Below are 16,813 nucleotides of genomic sequence, written 5' to 3'. Positions count from 1 at the left end.
TACCAGGTGCCATCAGGAGGTCCAGCAGTGGGGCCAGGACATTAGAAGCCCTCCCACTGTTGACCCCCCCCCCTCAAGCTCCAAGAATACAGAGCATCACTTGCCCCAGACTGAGAGTTCCTATCTATACCTTGTGGTAGAAGCATTTCAAAGAGGAGTGATATAAATTGGGAAGAACTGAAAATACAACTTAAGGAGCTACCTGAAGAAAGAGAGCCCATTAACCGAAAGTGAAGAGTAAGGTGGAAGGCATGACAAAAAAGCTCCATCTATCAGAAAGGCTGTCCCACAGAAAATGAAGCACAAACAGTGTTCAATAGAAAAGCTGAGGAAATGTATTTAGGCCTGAATGTTGCAAGCAGATGAAATTCTGCATAACTACTCTGAAACAACTGTCAGTGAGTCTCAAATATGTGCTCCCTCTCCGAATCCTTCCTTCTGGACCACCTAATCAATGCTGGAGCAGCAGCAAGATTAAGCTATTTAAGCTTAAACCCAAGACCTGGAACCATGTATTAAAGCGTTGTACCTGTGCCAGTCCAGGCCTCATCAGCATGACATTTGGCTATGGGGACATTTCTTACATTTTGGAATGCTCACCAACTGTTGATATACGGCTCATGATTTAGCAGAAGGATAAAATGTAAGGCAAACATCTAAGTAGCAAGGTAGTTTAAGTGATAAAATCTCAGTGTTCAAACAGCTATCAGCTTTCTCCATCAAAATCAACAGGATACTTTTCCTGCCCTGAGGAAAGTTTTGCTGAATTTTCCCAGTATGCTAGTCCTTACTTAGAGCCAAAATAATGTTGTGTGGCCATTTGTCTAATTCTTCACAATATACAAATCCTGGAACAGCTTCTGCAATGCACAACACAGTTTTGAGGCTTAGCCTGCATTTCCGATGCTTTCAGACACCGAGTTTGGAAGAGGCAATGGAACAGGTGTAGTAACTATTTTTAAAAAATAATTTTTTGCCTATCAGAAGATATAGGTTGAATTTTAGGAAAACTCTATTATCAATACAAATAGGTTACCTGCTAAACCTGCTCAATCGCTAGCACTGCAGGTGTTAAGAGATGGTTGATGCAAGAACTGCTAGGAGTTGTTTAGATCTAGGCACTCCTGGTTCAGGACACTTATGTTTCCCTGTTCAAAATCTCTTTCCATATGCTAATGCTTAATAAAAATACCTTCCTAATAAACACATTGCAATGCAATTATAGTTTTAAATTTGCAGGAGGCTGAAGCCTTATTAAAAGTGATACAAAAAGCACTCACTTTGAAAATTGGGCCGTTGTCTGACTTCCCAACAATCTATGATAAATCTGGAATATTCTAAATTAACATTCTTCAAGGGATAAAAACAAACTGGTGTTAGTTTTAAAAGCTTACCATACAAAAGGACGTTACAGTATATTAGAGATGTATTATAAGGCAAGATGATCCATAATTTAGGGGGCTTCAAAAATATAAGGTGATAAGATTCATGAAGTCTTTTCCTGATCTTTTTGAAGGCATTATTATTAACACTTTATAATGATGAGTGCTCTTAGTTTACAAAGTGCAAATTGATCTTTACAGTGGCCGCTATATATGGCTTGTAGCACAGCCACAGAAACAATCTTACAGTGGTGACCCAAAATATTATGCCCCAGCAAGTCCATATGCCATAGGTTCATCTGCATTAATTTCAACTGAATCATAATTTTAAATTTTCTTGCATTGTATTTAGACTTAACCAAGTCTATATGACATTACATGCACACCCTTTTCCAAAGCTGTGGCCAATGCCTGCAGAAGAGTTGGAGGAGAAAACTATAGCCATGAAAAGCGGTGGGGAGCAGCTAACCAAAGGGGGGTTCCCCACTTGGTGCCTTCTGTAGTTTGCTGTAGCAATACTGGGGCATTGTGTCCTCCAAGAAATCTGTGAGCAACACTGCAGTGATGAGGCTTTACACTGTCTGCCTCAATCCTTTGAAACTTGTGTCTAAGGTCTAGTAAGACAGCAGAGGCAACGCAACTGTGGCTGAGAAGAGCACAGAAATGCATTGCTACCAGGATCTCTGGCTAGGCATCAACATTTTTCATTTAATTTTGGATACAGATTATGGGAGTATATGCTTTTCATTATGCTGAATTCTTGGGACTCTCCTTACTATTTTGGGAGAGAAAGCTAGTCTCTGTTTGGTCGGTCTCCTTCTCTTTAAATTTTAAAGGGATATTATGGAAAGGAAGGCAATGGCAAAAGACCTCCGCTCATCTCTTGCCTTGAAAACCCCTTGAAGGGTCACCGTCAGTTGTGACTTGACAGCACTTAAATTAGTATTATTATTATTTTCTGTGGGAAGACCTCACCTCTGAAATTGGAGGCCAGTCTATCCCCCCCCCCCAAAAAAAAGGCCCTTTAAAATTTAAAGGGACCAGGAGACTAGAACTACTGCACATAGGAAACAACGGAAACATTATTTCCAATATATGGTACAGAGACCAGGTCTACTGCCCACAGGAAATAATGGGCCCATTATTTCCTATGGGTGGCAGAGCTAGCCTAGGAGGCCAAGTTTACTCTATCAGCTGTTAGTTGGCATCTTAAGTCCCATTAAATAATAACAGGGCCAATGTTTTCTATGGGGTAGATCTGGCCTCTGATTTAAGATACAAGGTCTGCCCTTAGAAACCACTGGCCGTTAACATTTAAAGGAAGGAGGAAACAGGTGTTGGTGGACCAGCATCAATGTTCACTCTAAGCTACGGAGTCTTGTGAGCAAAAATTCTATGTGAGCTACTGGCATTAAAGATGTGAGCAAGCAATTTGGCTACTGCATAAATTAGTTTACTCTGGAGCCATCCTTCCTGAGCTAAGACAAAAATGTGTGAGCCAGAGGCTAAAAAACTGTGAGCTAGCTCACACTAACTCAGCTTAGAGGGAACACTGACCAGCATCCTTTCTCACTATTTTGGCTCCTGGCGCCCAAACATTAAAACACTGGCAGAATTCCAGGAGACACATTTTCATTAGTGCTGGGATTTAGGAGTGCTTTGGTCATTTCAGATACCCCCAAGGTGACCCCAAAGAGCTCGTTTCCAGTTTATTTTTGGCTCAGGTATATCCAAGTGCAAGTCCTTATCCTTGGCCCCTGGATGGGTTGATCAGGTACAGGCAAGTGACCCTATGCAAACAAAGGAGCACTAATTTCTCTCATAAAATTCCATGGAGCCCTGCATTTCTGTAAAAGAAACTAAAATACTCCCCTTTCAGGAGACTACTGAATGGGATTAAAACCTGACCCCAGGATCACCAGCGAAAGGTTTGTGTTGCCTGCAAACTGTAAAAGAAAGAAAAAGCTGAACTGTGATATGGCTTGATGGTGAGTTTCAAACTTACCACAAACCATGTGGCGCTGGAAGGGGAGAGCCTTTATTTCCCCATTGCAGCAGTATACTTGAGTGCAACCTTTCACCTCCTTCCACAGAAGCAAATTGCAACCATTATGGCAACCATTATGGTAACCATTCTCCTGTACAGTAAATAGGAGTGCACTCAAGGGCACTGTTGAGTCATATGAAAAAAAAATCTGATATGTGAGAACAGAGACGTTGCCTACCTGCATTCAACCCTGATCCTGACAAATGGCTCTGCGCAAAGTACTGCAAAGAGAGTAATAGACCCTGCTGTGTTGTTGGCTCATACTGCCTCTACGACGTCACTGATAAGACAATGCCTACACCCCTGTCCTGGACAGCTGTTTGCCAACAGCGCAAAAGTTAATTGGATCAGACCACGCTTTAGTCTTAGCATAACTGTTCTTATTTCTCTAGGAAACGGAAAATATTCTTCCCTTTCAAAGCTTTCCCTCAGCAGCAAACACAGAATGTAAGTAAGAGAATCGGTAATTTAATATCACGTTGGATAAATTGTGCAGATCTGCCCAGCAAGGAATATGAGAAACTCCATTACAACAAAAGCAATATCCATGCACTGCTGTACAATACCTAAGTGTATAACGTCTGTAGTTCTGGTGTGCTTTTTTTAAAAAAAAAACAAGCAAGTCATCTCTTACGTCAAAGGAAAAGCTAAAGACAAAACACTAGTGCTTTCTTACCTGTGGGAGGTGTAATTGCAGGCCCTCGCTGGGAATGGGCTGGTGAGATGGGGTCTGATCCAGCTGCATGTTAAACAAGGATGCAAGAGCTGACTGAGCTGCCCGAGCCTTCGCAAGTTTTTTGTTTCTCCCAGACCCGTCAAACGTTTGGCCATCCACCGACACAGCCATCACAAAATTCTTAGCGTGGCTTTCTCCACTTTCTGAAAGAAACTCGTATTTCAATCCTGGCCGAAGTTCATTCAGTATCATGACCGGGTTCTTCCCACTAGTTGATGGATATGGTGACGGAGTAGGAAGAGACGACTGGATAATACTGCTAGTCACAGTGGACGACAGGTTGTAGTCTGCGCTGGAGCTGAAAGAACCGTCACCATTGGAATCCAGGCAAAAGGAATGGTCTGACTGAACTGGATTTTCAAACCCATTAAAAAGTGTATCTGGGAAATCAGCCTGGTCAGAGGTAAAGTCCGTATTTAATGAGAGAGTTCTCCCCATTGCTAGATGCGCTTCAGAGGCATTGGGAAACTGAACAAAGGACCTCAAAGCTCTTTCTGCTGCATGAAGCTTTGCTTTCTTTTTGGTGGAACCAGAACCTTCAAAAACTTGCCCGTTAACTTCTACTGCCATAACAAATACAGGGGCATGAACTGGTCCCGTCTGGGAGAGAAGCTTGTATTGTAAGCCAGGCTTGATTTCATTCAGCTGCATCAGGGCGTTTTTAGGCAAGACGGGCCCTGGCGTTTTCTTCCTCTTCTTTGGGCGGAACTTCGCGTGGCCATTGTTTCCCTCTTCCAATAGTCTCTTTCTGCTGCCCGTGCCACCACCATTGGAGAGCTGATTTCCCTCCCCGGTAGCTTGCACACTCCCATCTTTAGATGAAATGTTGTCCATGTTGCGGTTCTCTTTAACATCAGTGCTGCCTGAACCTGTGGTGCCCAGAAAGAGTAACTTACAATGCCTTCGTTGCAGGACCTTGTAAATGTAAAATTTACAGATTCCTTTATCTATCTTTGCAACTGGTTAAGTGATGTGTGCTCAAATGTTAGTCTCTTTGTTAGACAGATTGGAACATTAAAGCTATCATACATTAAGGCATTTAATATTACTTATGCACTGTGCAGAAAAAAAGTCAATTTTCTCTCAGAATACTTATGCTAGGTCACTGCTCCCATCCCCAATTCTAAAATGGAAAAGCACATTCACTGTGCTGGAACCACCATCTTTACTTAAGCCACTGGGCAGCCTTATAAGATTGCTCGTGTACTTCAGACCAGACACATGCTCACCTGTACCCTGAGATAAAACAATTTTCACTTGCAGAAAGTGAGCCACAGCTATCCAAGTGCATGCCACACAGAAAAAGATGTTAAGCATCTTCTCACCTGCAAATATTCATGTTAGCCACTTCTAAGAACTGCTTCATACTTTATGAGGACCCCAGGTTCCCGCAGTATTCCCCACATTAAATTCATAAGAGTGAATTTAAAAAATACTTAAACGTGAAGAGGACGCTACTGGCATAACCCTGCTGCCATATAATGTGTGAAGCTGTTCTAAGTAAATGACATTTATGTTACTCTGAGCAAACTTAATATAGAATCTAGATTCAATCATACCATACTAATTTTGAACTGCCCAATTATACAGTTCCTTAGGAATTCAACTGGTCTTTATACTGAATTTAAAAGCAACAAGAAGCTATATGTAACTTCAAAGTCCATACTAGAAGGGTCAAACAGGCTAGGAGACTGTCCCTATCAATAGCAGACACCTTCTTCTTTGCAGGAAAATTGTGTAGACTGAAACCTTCCCCTAAACCACTACAAGAAAGAGTGGTGCATGCATGCTTTCCTAACGTATCTGGTGAACAACCTTGGCTTCAGTGCACAGGTGCTAGCGTTCAGCTTCCTGGGGCATGAAGTTTCTTGCTTGAAAGGAGAAAGCTGTATCCTCCCACCCGCTTCTCAGCCTAGAAGTTAGACTCCTCCAAAACAACTGCAGGAGGGGGAAAGAGAAAGGTGGCTCGGAAACAGAAAGGTGTTTCTTTCAGCTCATCCCACCCCCTTGAGGGATGGTGAGATAAGCAGTGGTCTCAGAAGCCCTACAACATCACAGTCAGGGAGAGGGCATTGGACTTGGAGGAAACTCCAAATGGATACACCTGTAGACACTACCAGAAAAAAGGAAATTAGGATTGCAAAATAAAAACCCAATATGCATACCAAACATTTTAACTGAAGCATATTGGAACTGCAGCCCCAACATAACTAAAGAGGGTAATGCCAACAAAAGGCAGTACGTTATAAATACAAATGGCAGTAAAAGAACTAATAAAACAATCCCTATAGAACACTACCTTCTCAGAAGGTTGCTCCTCCCTTTGATTAGACAAGGGCAGTGACTGGTTTAAAATTACAAAAGATGAGTACTAGAAATAACTTCCTCAGAGATGACAGTGGTGATTGAAGATCACTTGGGACTGACGTGAGTAGACCCAGCATCACATGGCCTTATATCTACTTCCAACTGACCCAGACAACCCAGAGAAAGAAATATTTAAAAGCAGACTGATCTGTATACCACTGCAACATCAAACTATTCCTCTTTGCAAAATGTATCACTCCAATTTTATTAGGATGAGGGTGGCAGATCTTATGGAATACATTATACTGCTCCAAATTAAATTAGCAGGATAGAAGGGAAATAAATCAGAAGTTAACCCATAGTTTGCTACAATTTTAATTTGAATTTACTTAATTTCTGTTTTTAGCAAACTATATATAATGCAGTGCATTTGACTATTAAACCCTGGTTTAACTGTGTGTGTTTTTAAAAACATCTGCTAAAGATTTCTTTTACATATGATGAAAACACTGATAGTCCTGAACAGTGTTCCCTCTAAGCTGAATTAGTGTGAGCTAGCTCACAGTTTTTTAGCCTCCAGCTCACACATTTTTTGTCTCAGCTCAGGAAGGATGGCTCCCGACCAAACTAATTTATGCAGTAGCCAAATCACTCGCTCACAACTTTAATGCCAGTAGCTCACAAAGTAGATTTTTTGCTCACAAGATTCCACAGCTTAGAGGGAGCACTGGTCCTGAAGCAATGTAATGACAAGCACTATTTTGCTGAATATGTCCAAACTAGAAGTCAAACACCTATATAATTTTCACAATGTTAAAGAGACACGAGCATTCAACATTTGCTCTTCTGGCTCGTATATTTAAATCTGTCAGAAATCTGAACAATGAGAAGACATGCACACACCACTTCGCCCAGTTGACAAAGGTGACGGAATGGTTATTAAATTTTCATTTATAACATCCTCCAGCAAAAGCTCGATAGGTTACTCCTTTCGGTGCTCAAAAAAAACAGAACATTAGAGGAGACTGGGTAGAAAGTTAGCATACAGGTTAAAAAGGCATGAACATCTGTGAAATAGTAGCAAGTAAAAAATGAATTCTTGTATTTCTTAAGAGAGGATTCCCTAGACCAACTATTAAATTCTTCTTTCACCTAAAGCTGAAATCTCAATTGGAAGGCCATGTAGAGACTTTTTTTTTTCTCCCACTGCAAAGTGTGGCCACACACATTTTGCAGATTTTCAGCATTTCTCAGTCTAAGAAAAACCCGATCCCTGCTTTCACAGAAGGGAGAAGAGACCAATTCAACAGATGTTGGTATGGCTTTCGAGTACACTTGGCGGCTACCACAGTTTTGGGGACAAAGAAATACACTTCCTCTCTGATCACTGCAGCAGTGTTATCATACGTTATTGAAGTTTATTCAATATATTTTAAATAAGGTAAAAGATGAATGCATATAAACATTCATGTGGCTCTTTACAAAAAGCAAGGTCAGGCAAGGCAGAACAGGCATAACCCACTCCTCCTGCCCTTCCCATCCTGTGTCAACACCCCACATTAAGATCATTTTCTTTAACAACCATTTTCCACTGAATTCAGAGCATGCCCCCCCCCCCCCGCAGCACAAGAGCCGACCTTTATTTTTAAGGGGGGGAGATACCCTTGAAGAAAGATTATCACTCATTAAGCCAAGGCTGTCTTTGGTATGTGCACATGTTTATCCAGATACTGAAACAGAATTAAGGCTAGAGACACCATAAAAGGAAGAAGAAAACCACTCTGAAAACGTTACATTCCTACACATCAGGTATTTAACACTCAAATACTAAATTACCACAAAAACAGTGCCATATCGTTGCTTTGATTTAAACAGACACACCATAAAGGGAAGACGAAAGTATCATTCACTGAATGTTACACACGCATTTGGATTTCACCTCGTTTATAGTATCAAGGATCTGTTAAACATAACTGTCGTCAGTTATAAAGAGTTAAATCGCACAGGGATTTAGATATAAGTACATGGAGCGCTGAGGTCAAAGACCTCCATCCTGAGCCCACCTGCACAGTTGTAGAGTTCCATTCACTACAAAGGAACTAAGCCGGATATTACTGAGGCAGCAGGGTGAATGCATGAAAATCTACATATGCATTTTTATCTCACCCTTCCTTCCACCTCACGGTGGGCTCCATAACAGTACAATTAACAACTTCACAGCTCAATTGTTGAACAGAAAAATAACAAACAAGCAGTTATGAAACATATCTCAGCGTCGTATCCTCCTGTACTAGCAAAATTTAATAGCAATCCAATAATATCACCATACAAGTGCTCTTCAGATTTCCCATGAAAGTATATGCTCTACCATGAGTCCTCCCTCCCAATAAGCCCTGTAGTTCTGTAATGTATATCAAGCAGAATTATAATGATTTTCACATTTCAGGACCAGCCTACGAAAATATTATATAATTAAAACATTCAAGAAACCGTAATTCGAGCCATTTACAGGGAACAAGAAATGCTTTTGGCGTCTCAAGAAAACCCACACATCAGCACCCCGTTCCAACATCTTCACATAAGTTTTCTTTAAGGACTTGGTTCTTTTAAGTTGAACCAAATGCGCAGCCATTTGGGATGTAGTGTTTTTTTGCTCTCTCTGTACTGTCAAACAGAGACAAAAAGAGGCACAATAGAGCTGTCCAAGACTAATGAAACAGGCCGGGAAATTGCACCAACGTCATGCACAGGGGAAAAAATTACTGGGCTATTCTGATTCAGGGTTCTTTTGTCCCAAAGATTTGGGGGAAGTGATTTTGTCAATCTGTTATGTGGTCCGATTTCCAAGATAGCAGCCCCAATTCAAACTGGTGCCTACAAATGTTTTCTTCCCTGTTTCTGAGGCCAGCTTCTCAGGAAATAAATGATAATAGAGCATTTAAAACAAAAGCTGCCGGAAAGCCAAGTTCTGCCAGTGTATTTTAATGACACAGAAATGGAATAACAATCTGTTAGGTAACTGCAGGCAAAGTTTAAAATGTATGGAAATTGTTTCCTTTTAGACCAGGTCATCTTGCCGGCACTTAGAGCACATTTCAATGGACTCATATTCTTACGGACAGAACTTTCCTCCATTTCAGTGGTAGTCAGAACAAAACAAAGGCAAGGAGCAGTTCTGTGGCAGAGATGGAAATCTTTTTTATTTGAAGGTCAAGATGCAAAGACACATTATGTGAAGGCGGTGGGGAAGGATGCAAAAATTCAGGGAAATACATGCATATTTCTCCCTCAGGGATTTTTGTAAAATTTGGGGGAACACTGAAAAAGAAACCTTCTCTGAAATATTTTTTCATATCAGAATGAGTGAAATGCTTTTTAAGATAAGATTCTATTCACTGAAAACATATAGCTATGTTTTATATTTTAAATAGTTATGTTTATACTTTTAAAGTCCATAAATATGCAAGTGAGTACAATTTAAAATACTAACTACGGTATAAACAATGCATTTCATAGTGTTAAAGCAGAAAAATAAGTTTAGATTTGATAGAAAAGTGTTGCACATATTTCCATTTCCCCCAACATTTCCATTTCTGCCCAGAATTTTTTTTTTGGTCTTCTCATGTCTTTAAAAATTCTTTTTTTTTACATCTGTATCACAGAGTCTCTAAAAACATTCAGACGTCAGCAAAATGATTGTGTGAGTACAATCTTTCTTGCCCACCTCTTTTGTCCGACACCCCCCACAACCTACAAAAACCTGGGGCAGTGCAGTGAGGAGGGAAATACAGGCAGGCACTCCTCTTGCACTTCTTGCAACACTGTAAGAAGCACCGCTAATGAAAGAGAAAGGGAACGATTTCAACCAGTTTCCCCCTCTTCACAGCAGAGGCGGAAACTATTGCTTAATGGCAATTGATATAAAATATATGTCTATGTTTGGCATTGGAAAAACTTACATCGCAAATTCATGGTACCATGAAACTCTGCATTACGTTGTTAATGGATCTTGTTTGTTGGGACTGAGAGGCTGGTACATTCATGCTGCCCACCTTCAGCACGTAATTCAAGTTCAAAATACATCAAGAACTGTTGCTTCATCTCCTGAGATAACAGTATAAAGGTTATACTTTTCAGCAGTGTTTTGGCAATTGGGCCAGTTTAATATTTTCTCACCCCAGTCTGAAACTCAAAATCAATGCTTTTAACCACTTTCAGTTGTAAAGCTTTTAAGTTTACCAGCCTGTCGGAGATGACAGTGTGTCAGGACAACTAATACAGCAACTGGAGATCTGTAGTCCCTCTTCTGTGCCATTAAAATACTCTCACAAATCCTGGCTTCTGTTCAATTTTTGTTTCACAGCTCTATTGTTATTTCCTGAAATATTAGCCTCTGAACTGAACATGGGAATGTTTCTAACCAGCAATGTGAATCAGGACCATGGTCTTGACATCAGACCACTGACCTGACATGATGGCAAATTGACAGACATCACTTTATTACTTTTGCTGCCCCATAATATATGAAGAAAAGAAAGAACAGTCCCAATATAGTTTTACGGCACACTCAGGCAACTACTGCTGGTGAGGAATGGGATTTGCAGGTTTTTATCAGACTACAAATCATGTAGACTGGTTTCATTAGAAATTAGGAAAGCAACCAGATGACAAAGCTGTAGAATAATGAGTTGGCTTCAACTACCCTCAGACTGAATGAGTAAACTGACCTCAGAAGGAATGGATGAAGAAAGTAGCAGCACTGGGACATCCAAGTGGAGTAATTTGTAATGTAAGGCTATGGGTACAATTCAGAGAAATCTAACCAACACGAAGTCCGCTGAAATCAACAGGACCTTAGCATATATAGAAGGATTTAAATCCTGTTACTCTCAGTGATACTTAAGTAAACTTTACCTGGCAATGCTCCCCCTTCTATAATTTTTTTATAAACTATCACATAACAAGATATCAGATTCCTTCATTGCATGTAAAAGAAGTAGGAAAACCCTCATTTTAATTCAGACTTGAAAAGCAAAATAAATACATAAATATAAAAGTCACAAACTAGAAAGGAATAAACTGCCGCGGCAGTAATATGCTGTATAAACCACAATGTTTTAGCACCATGTAATGTACACGTCTTACTCATGTTTTCTTCATCGTCTATGTCCATTGTGGAATAGTTCAGGCTTCTTTACTGGTGTGAATGTTCTGAAAGACAAAAACATGGCAGTCTTAATTCTACATATGTTAAATGTCCGTGAATGCACCTAGGTCCAAAGACGCTTTCAAATGCAACAGATTAAACTCCAATTAATCCCTTCTTTCAAGGAACAACATTTTGCCTAGTCCCCCCCCCCCCACAGTACACCTGGGCAGAATCCTATGTTACACACAGAATTGGGTCAAACGCTGCAAGCTGGGCTTCACAGGTGAGTGGGGATTTGAGCCAAGGTTCCCTTGATGCAATATTCTAACTGCTGGATTACACCAGAGCTGGTTGGCTCCACACTTCTGTCATTGAACCAATGTCAGTGCTGCTGCCATCACCACCCTATGGCCTCTGAATTCCTGGACCTGCTAGACTAAAAGGGGGCATTCTCAGATATTTATTTATTTATGTGATACACACACACTTGAAAGCTACCTCACTAACCTTATCCTTAGCACACGTGGCCTCTGAATTCCTGGACCTGCTAGACTGAAAGGGGGCATTCTCAGATATTTACTTATGTGATACACACACACTTGAAAGCTATCTCACTAACCTTAGCACACTTTGAGAGCTACCTCACTAACAATGCTTCCCTTACAAAGTGCGATAGAACTACACAAATCCAAATAAATCCGAATAACTTAAATCATTAATTGCGAAAATTGCACACATTTCTGTTTATGACATTTTTACATTTTTCCTGCATTACCTTTTCACTCTACTGGGGCTTAAAGCAGTTCAGGGACACCAATTTCTCCTGGGGGCTATGGGGTAGAATCAGAAGAAGAAGAAGAGATTGGATTTATACCCCGCCCTTCACTCAGAATCTCAGAGCACCTTACAGCCTCCTTTCCCTTCTCCACAACAGACACCCTGTAAGGTACGTGGGGGTGAGAGAACTCTGAGATATCTGCTCTTGAGAGAACAGCTCTGGGAGAAACTGTGACTGACCCAAGGCCACGCCAGCTGCTGCATGTGGAGAAGTGGGGAATCAAACCCAGTTCTCCCAGATTAGAGTCCGCGCTCCTAACCACTACACCAAACTGCACTCTTAACCACTACACCAAACACCAGCATAGTACACTAAAATCAGAGTATATGTGTGTCTATAACACAAAGGTATACAACCTTTTTGATCTAAGCACCAAACGCATTCTTCCTGTGAAAATGGTTAGTGTGCCAGCAAACACAAAGGGGGGGGGGGCTGTGCTTGGCTGGAAACAGAGTAAGCCAAGCCCTAAGCAGTGCTGCTTGTACCTCAGGGGTGTGGTTTGAACCTGGCTTGCAGTTGCATGCACCAAGGAGGCGAAAAGAGTTGCAATGCAAACCATGCCCATCACCTCCTCGCATGGCACCATCCCCAGTAGTGCTGCCAGCACCTCAGTTGCTTGGACACTGAATCTGACCTGCATACAGAGCAAAATGCTATGGGATATTGGGGGTTGCCTACACCAGATATAGACATTTGGCTAAAAAATATTTACATTAACAGTCATTAGCATTTTTCTGCATCTCAGGAGTATATTTCCCCCCCTATTCTGTCTGAGTTCTGTGTTAACTTTCACAGCTTGCGACTATTCATTGCCAGAAGTTGGTGCAACAGAACATATTGTCTTTCCTCACTTATAATCTGTTTTGATTAGGTTGGGGTGATTGCTGTTGATGTACAATGCACTTAGATTTGTACGTGTGGGCTATATATGGCTGCTTATTGATTAAGATAGCAACTGCTGTTTACATATGAAGTCATCCTATCTCACATTCCGATGTAACCATTTCATGCTTCTTATTCATAGCAAAATAAGAGTCACAGCATGCTTAGGCAACCCTTAATGGATTTTTAAAGCTCTGTTTTAGCGCATAAATGAGAGCGGCTCGCTAATGATATGCAAGGCATATAAACCAATCGAATACAAACAGTACATCTGAAAGATTTATGGCAATTTATAAATAGAATGATTTGCAAAAACTTATTTTCATCCGTCTATAAATATTCTATCTATCTTTAGAGTAGAAGGAATTTTCATGTATTTGTATATGGTTCTCCTATGGACAGTCATAAATCTATATGACATAGTTTAAAAATAAACACTGTGCTATTGGATACATCTTTGAGCATCATTAGAAAGCATAATGACCCGCATATATTTTGCTAGTTTGAATATCTCACTTTTTAATAGCTGAACATATAGAAGCTTGCTCTACATGGCCATCCAGCTATGAAGCAATCTAACTGTCATAAAGCAAGGGCAAGAACTCACTTTGCAAGTTCTCAGATCTTGGCACAGAAGAAATGCTGTGCAGTGTTTCAGTGCAGAACATGAAAAGAAATTTAACACTCACATGAAAACAAGCTTTACAACTGAAAGCCAAAACTATGTGAAAACCTGATAACTGAGTATTTCAAGTCAAATTAATTTTAATGCCAAGATCTTTCTTCATGAAGTAGTGCTGAAAATACTAGAGCGTTTTATTTAATTAGGGCGATCTACAAATTTTGTAGCCATCTGCCCCTTAGATTCAACTGCCTACTAAATGAAATTTAATATAACAAGAACTTCAATAGCTTTCTTAAAATTTGGAAGGAATACATCACTTATAATTCAAAAGATAGACAACTGTTATTTATTACTCAAAGGGCCATGTTTGTTGCCCTTTGTGCACAATTTTCCCCATCTGAAAATGATAACCCTATCGTCCATTTATACTGAAACGATTAATACCAAGTTCTACTCTTAGCTCTACCTCAAGTTCAACCATATAGACATTTTATCTTTTATACAGAAAATCTTTTTTATTTCTTTTCTAACCACTCTAAAAATCTCTTGGGAATTCAAAGCTTTTGAAACTTACTGTTATTTAGGTTTTGGCATTGCACTGTGTTGGTTATTTTTTTTTTATTTCTGTATAATGTGATTATATTTTGATCTCTGTTTCGATGAATTCTTGATTTTAAAAATAAAAATTACTGTTTATAAACATTGGATCCCCACTGACTTTAGCTGATTAATCTACCAATTATTTTAATACTTTTGACACTGGTCTAGTACTTGACAACTCAGAACTCCCTTTTCTATTTACAGAATATCACTAGTCCATTCCCTCTAAATTTCAGGTGAGCAAAGGGACATACTTGCATCCCCATGCCAAGAACACTTCCTGTTCTATACTGGCTCCTCCTTATACAATTGCTGCATTGCTTATATAAAGCAAAAGCAGAATCCACCAATCAACTCCAAACTGTTCTGCCAAAGGAAAAAAGGTAGCATCTCTCTCTCCTACTAGTGTTTACCATGTGACATTTGGCTAACTGTGATGTTAAATCATATGTAAAATAACAGTAGTTACATCTATCACTCTATTAACAATTATATACCTGCTTAGGGGAGGTAGACTCTCCCACAACTCTCTTAAATAGAGTGGGGTCCAGGATGCACTCCTTTTCCTCAAGTAGAAGGAACCTTCATGGTAAGTCCAATGTTCCATCACACTTGAGGAAAGGAGGACATCCTGCTATGACGTTACCAAGCTATATAAGGAATCAGGGAGACAACATTAACTGCCAATCACCCGATTACACCAGATGATGTAGGATCCTCTACCAAAATGCTACATCAGCTGTGGCAATAGCCCATTTTGCGGTGCCTGACAGATGTGGGAGTTGAGGCTCAGATCTTACCTTACAAATGTCGACCACCAATGCAGGATAAAACTGCTGTGGTAGCAGTAAGGTTCCCATATCAAACCTGCTTAGCTTCAGCAAGGCTCTCATTTACAAAGAAAGGGGAAAGGATGAAGAGAGAGAAGACAGACAGATAACAATGGACAGTGAGAGTAGGATATGCATCCTGTCAGCAATACCAGGTACTTTTTTGAGAGAGAATGAAGAATGGGACAGATGGGGCAAACCAAGCTACAAGAGTGGGAGAGGAGGAAATGTCGCTCACTGGCAGTGTTCCCTCTAAGCTGAATTAGTGTGAGCTAGCTCACAATTTTTTAGCCTCCAGCCCACGCATTTTTGTCATAGCTCAGGAAGGATGGCTCCAGAGCAAACTAATTTATGCAACAGCCAAATCACTCGCTCAGAACTTTAATGCCAGTGGCTCATGAAGTAGAATTTTTGCTCACAAGACTCCACAGCTTAGAGGAAGCATTGCTCACTGGTAGAACTAATAGGGAACCTGATTGCTGCTATTACTGCTGGTGCCTCTAGAAAGTGCCAACACGAAGGCTTCTGTGCCACGGTGACTCTTCTCAGCTCAGTGGGCTGGATTTAACACACTCCAACGCTTATGGTGCAGATACATGAGCAATTTACCCCCCCCTGCTATTTTTTTAATTTCTTCAGCTGCTCACACACTACTGGCTTCCAAACAGCTCCATCTCTCAATTTCTCTGTTGCTTTGCACTCTCTTTCAATTACTTCAGCTCACAGGGATGCAGTTCTTGGCTTGCGCAGTCCACTTCTAGAATGCAGTTGTGTGCTTTATCTCTTCTCAATCCCTCTGCAGTTCATTCGAGGGATTTCCTCTCATCAGCGACCTTCTCCTTTCCACCAACCCTCCCACCCTTTCCTGTCACTCTCACCTCCCAACCAGTATTCTCCTTAGCAACCAGAATATCATCAGCAGTCTGCTTCATCCTTACTTGGCCATTCCCTATAGAAGGCTCGCTGCAACATTCTATCAGGGAGGAGAGGGTCAAATATGGGAGTAATCTGTTCCCTGAGAAAATACTGGTATTGTGCCATGCATGCCAGGCAGCTGGAAATCCTGACAGAAAAGGACAGAGAAATAGAAAGTGGGCAGGGTTGAATCCACATGCACTGCTTGACACAGCCAAAGACTTAAAGCACTAAAAGTTTCCAAACTGTGCCTGGTATAAGTGCAAATCCTATAGTGCCCCCCCCACACACACACACACAAAGCAAAACACAAAGCAGTACCTCGTCTCTGCAGCAGTAAATTTTGGCTTCGCTTAATACTTCAGTTGATTCTAAACACACACATATATTAATATTCTAGTATCCTGAGAGGACTCCAGGCTTTCCAAGTTTAAAGTTCATCCATCAAACAGAAGAATTAAATTCAAAATACACCACACACTGCAATCATTCTTAAAAGTAA

The 16,813-nt window shown here is 40.6% G+C and overlaps 1 protein-coding gene across 2 annotated transcripts in view; it reads right to left on the bottom strand.

The window, feature by feature from the left end:
- The window catches only part of ADARB1 (adenosine deaminase, RNA-specific, B1), a 49,314-nt gene extending 37,629 nt beyond the window's left edge, over nt 1-11,685 (bottom strand). The window contains exons 1-2 of one of the 2 annotated variants that reach the window (XM_015419754.1): nt 11,618-11,685; nt 4,106-5,034 (exon numbers count right to left, since the gene is read on the bottom strand). In XM_015419754.1, coding sequence (XP_015275240.1) covers nt 4,106-5,034; nt 11,618-11,645 — 957 coding nt within the window. In that variant the 5' untranslated portion in view covers nt 11,646-11,685. Of the gene's footprint in view, nt 1-4,105; nt 5,035-7,375; nt 7,445-11,617 lie in introns of those variants that run through there. The other variant, XM_015419755.1, reaches the window with a different exon arrangement.
- Between the last annotated feature and the right edge of the window lie 5,128 nt (nt 11,686-16,813).

This window comes from Gekko japonicus, unplaced genomic scaffold (assembly GCF_001447785.1).
Source record: "Gekko japonicus isolate JY-2015 unplaced genomic scaffold, Gekko_japonicus_V1.1 scaffold2026, whole genome shotgun sequence".
Lineage (NCBI taxonomy): Eukaryota > Metazoa > Chordata > Lepidosauria > Squamata > Gekkonidae > Gekko > Gekko japonicus.
Note: the sequence above shows the minus strand (reverse complement) of the source record. Positions and strands in the feature narration are given on the sequence as shown.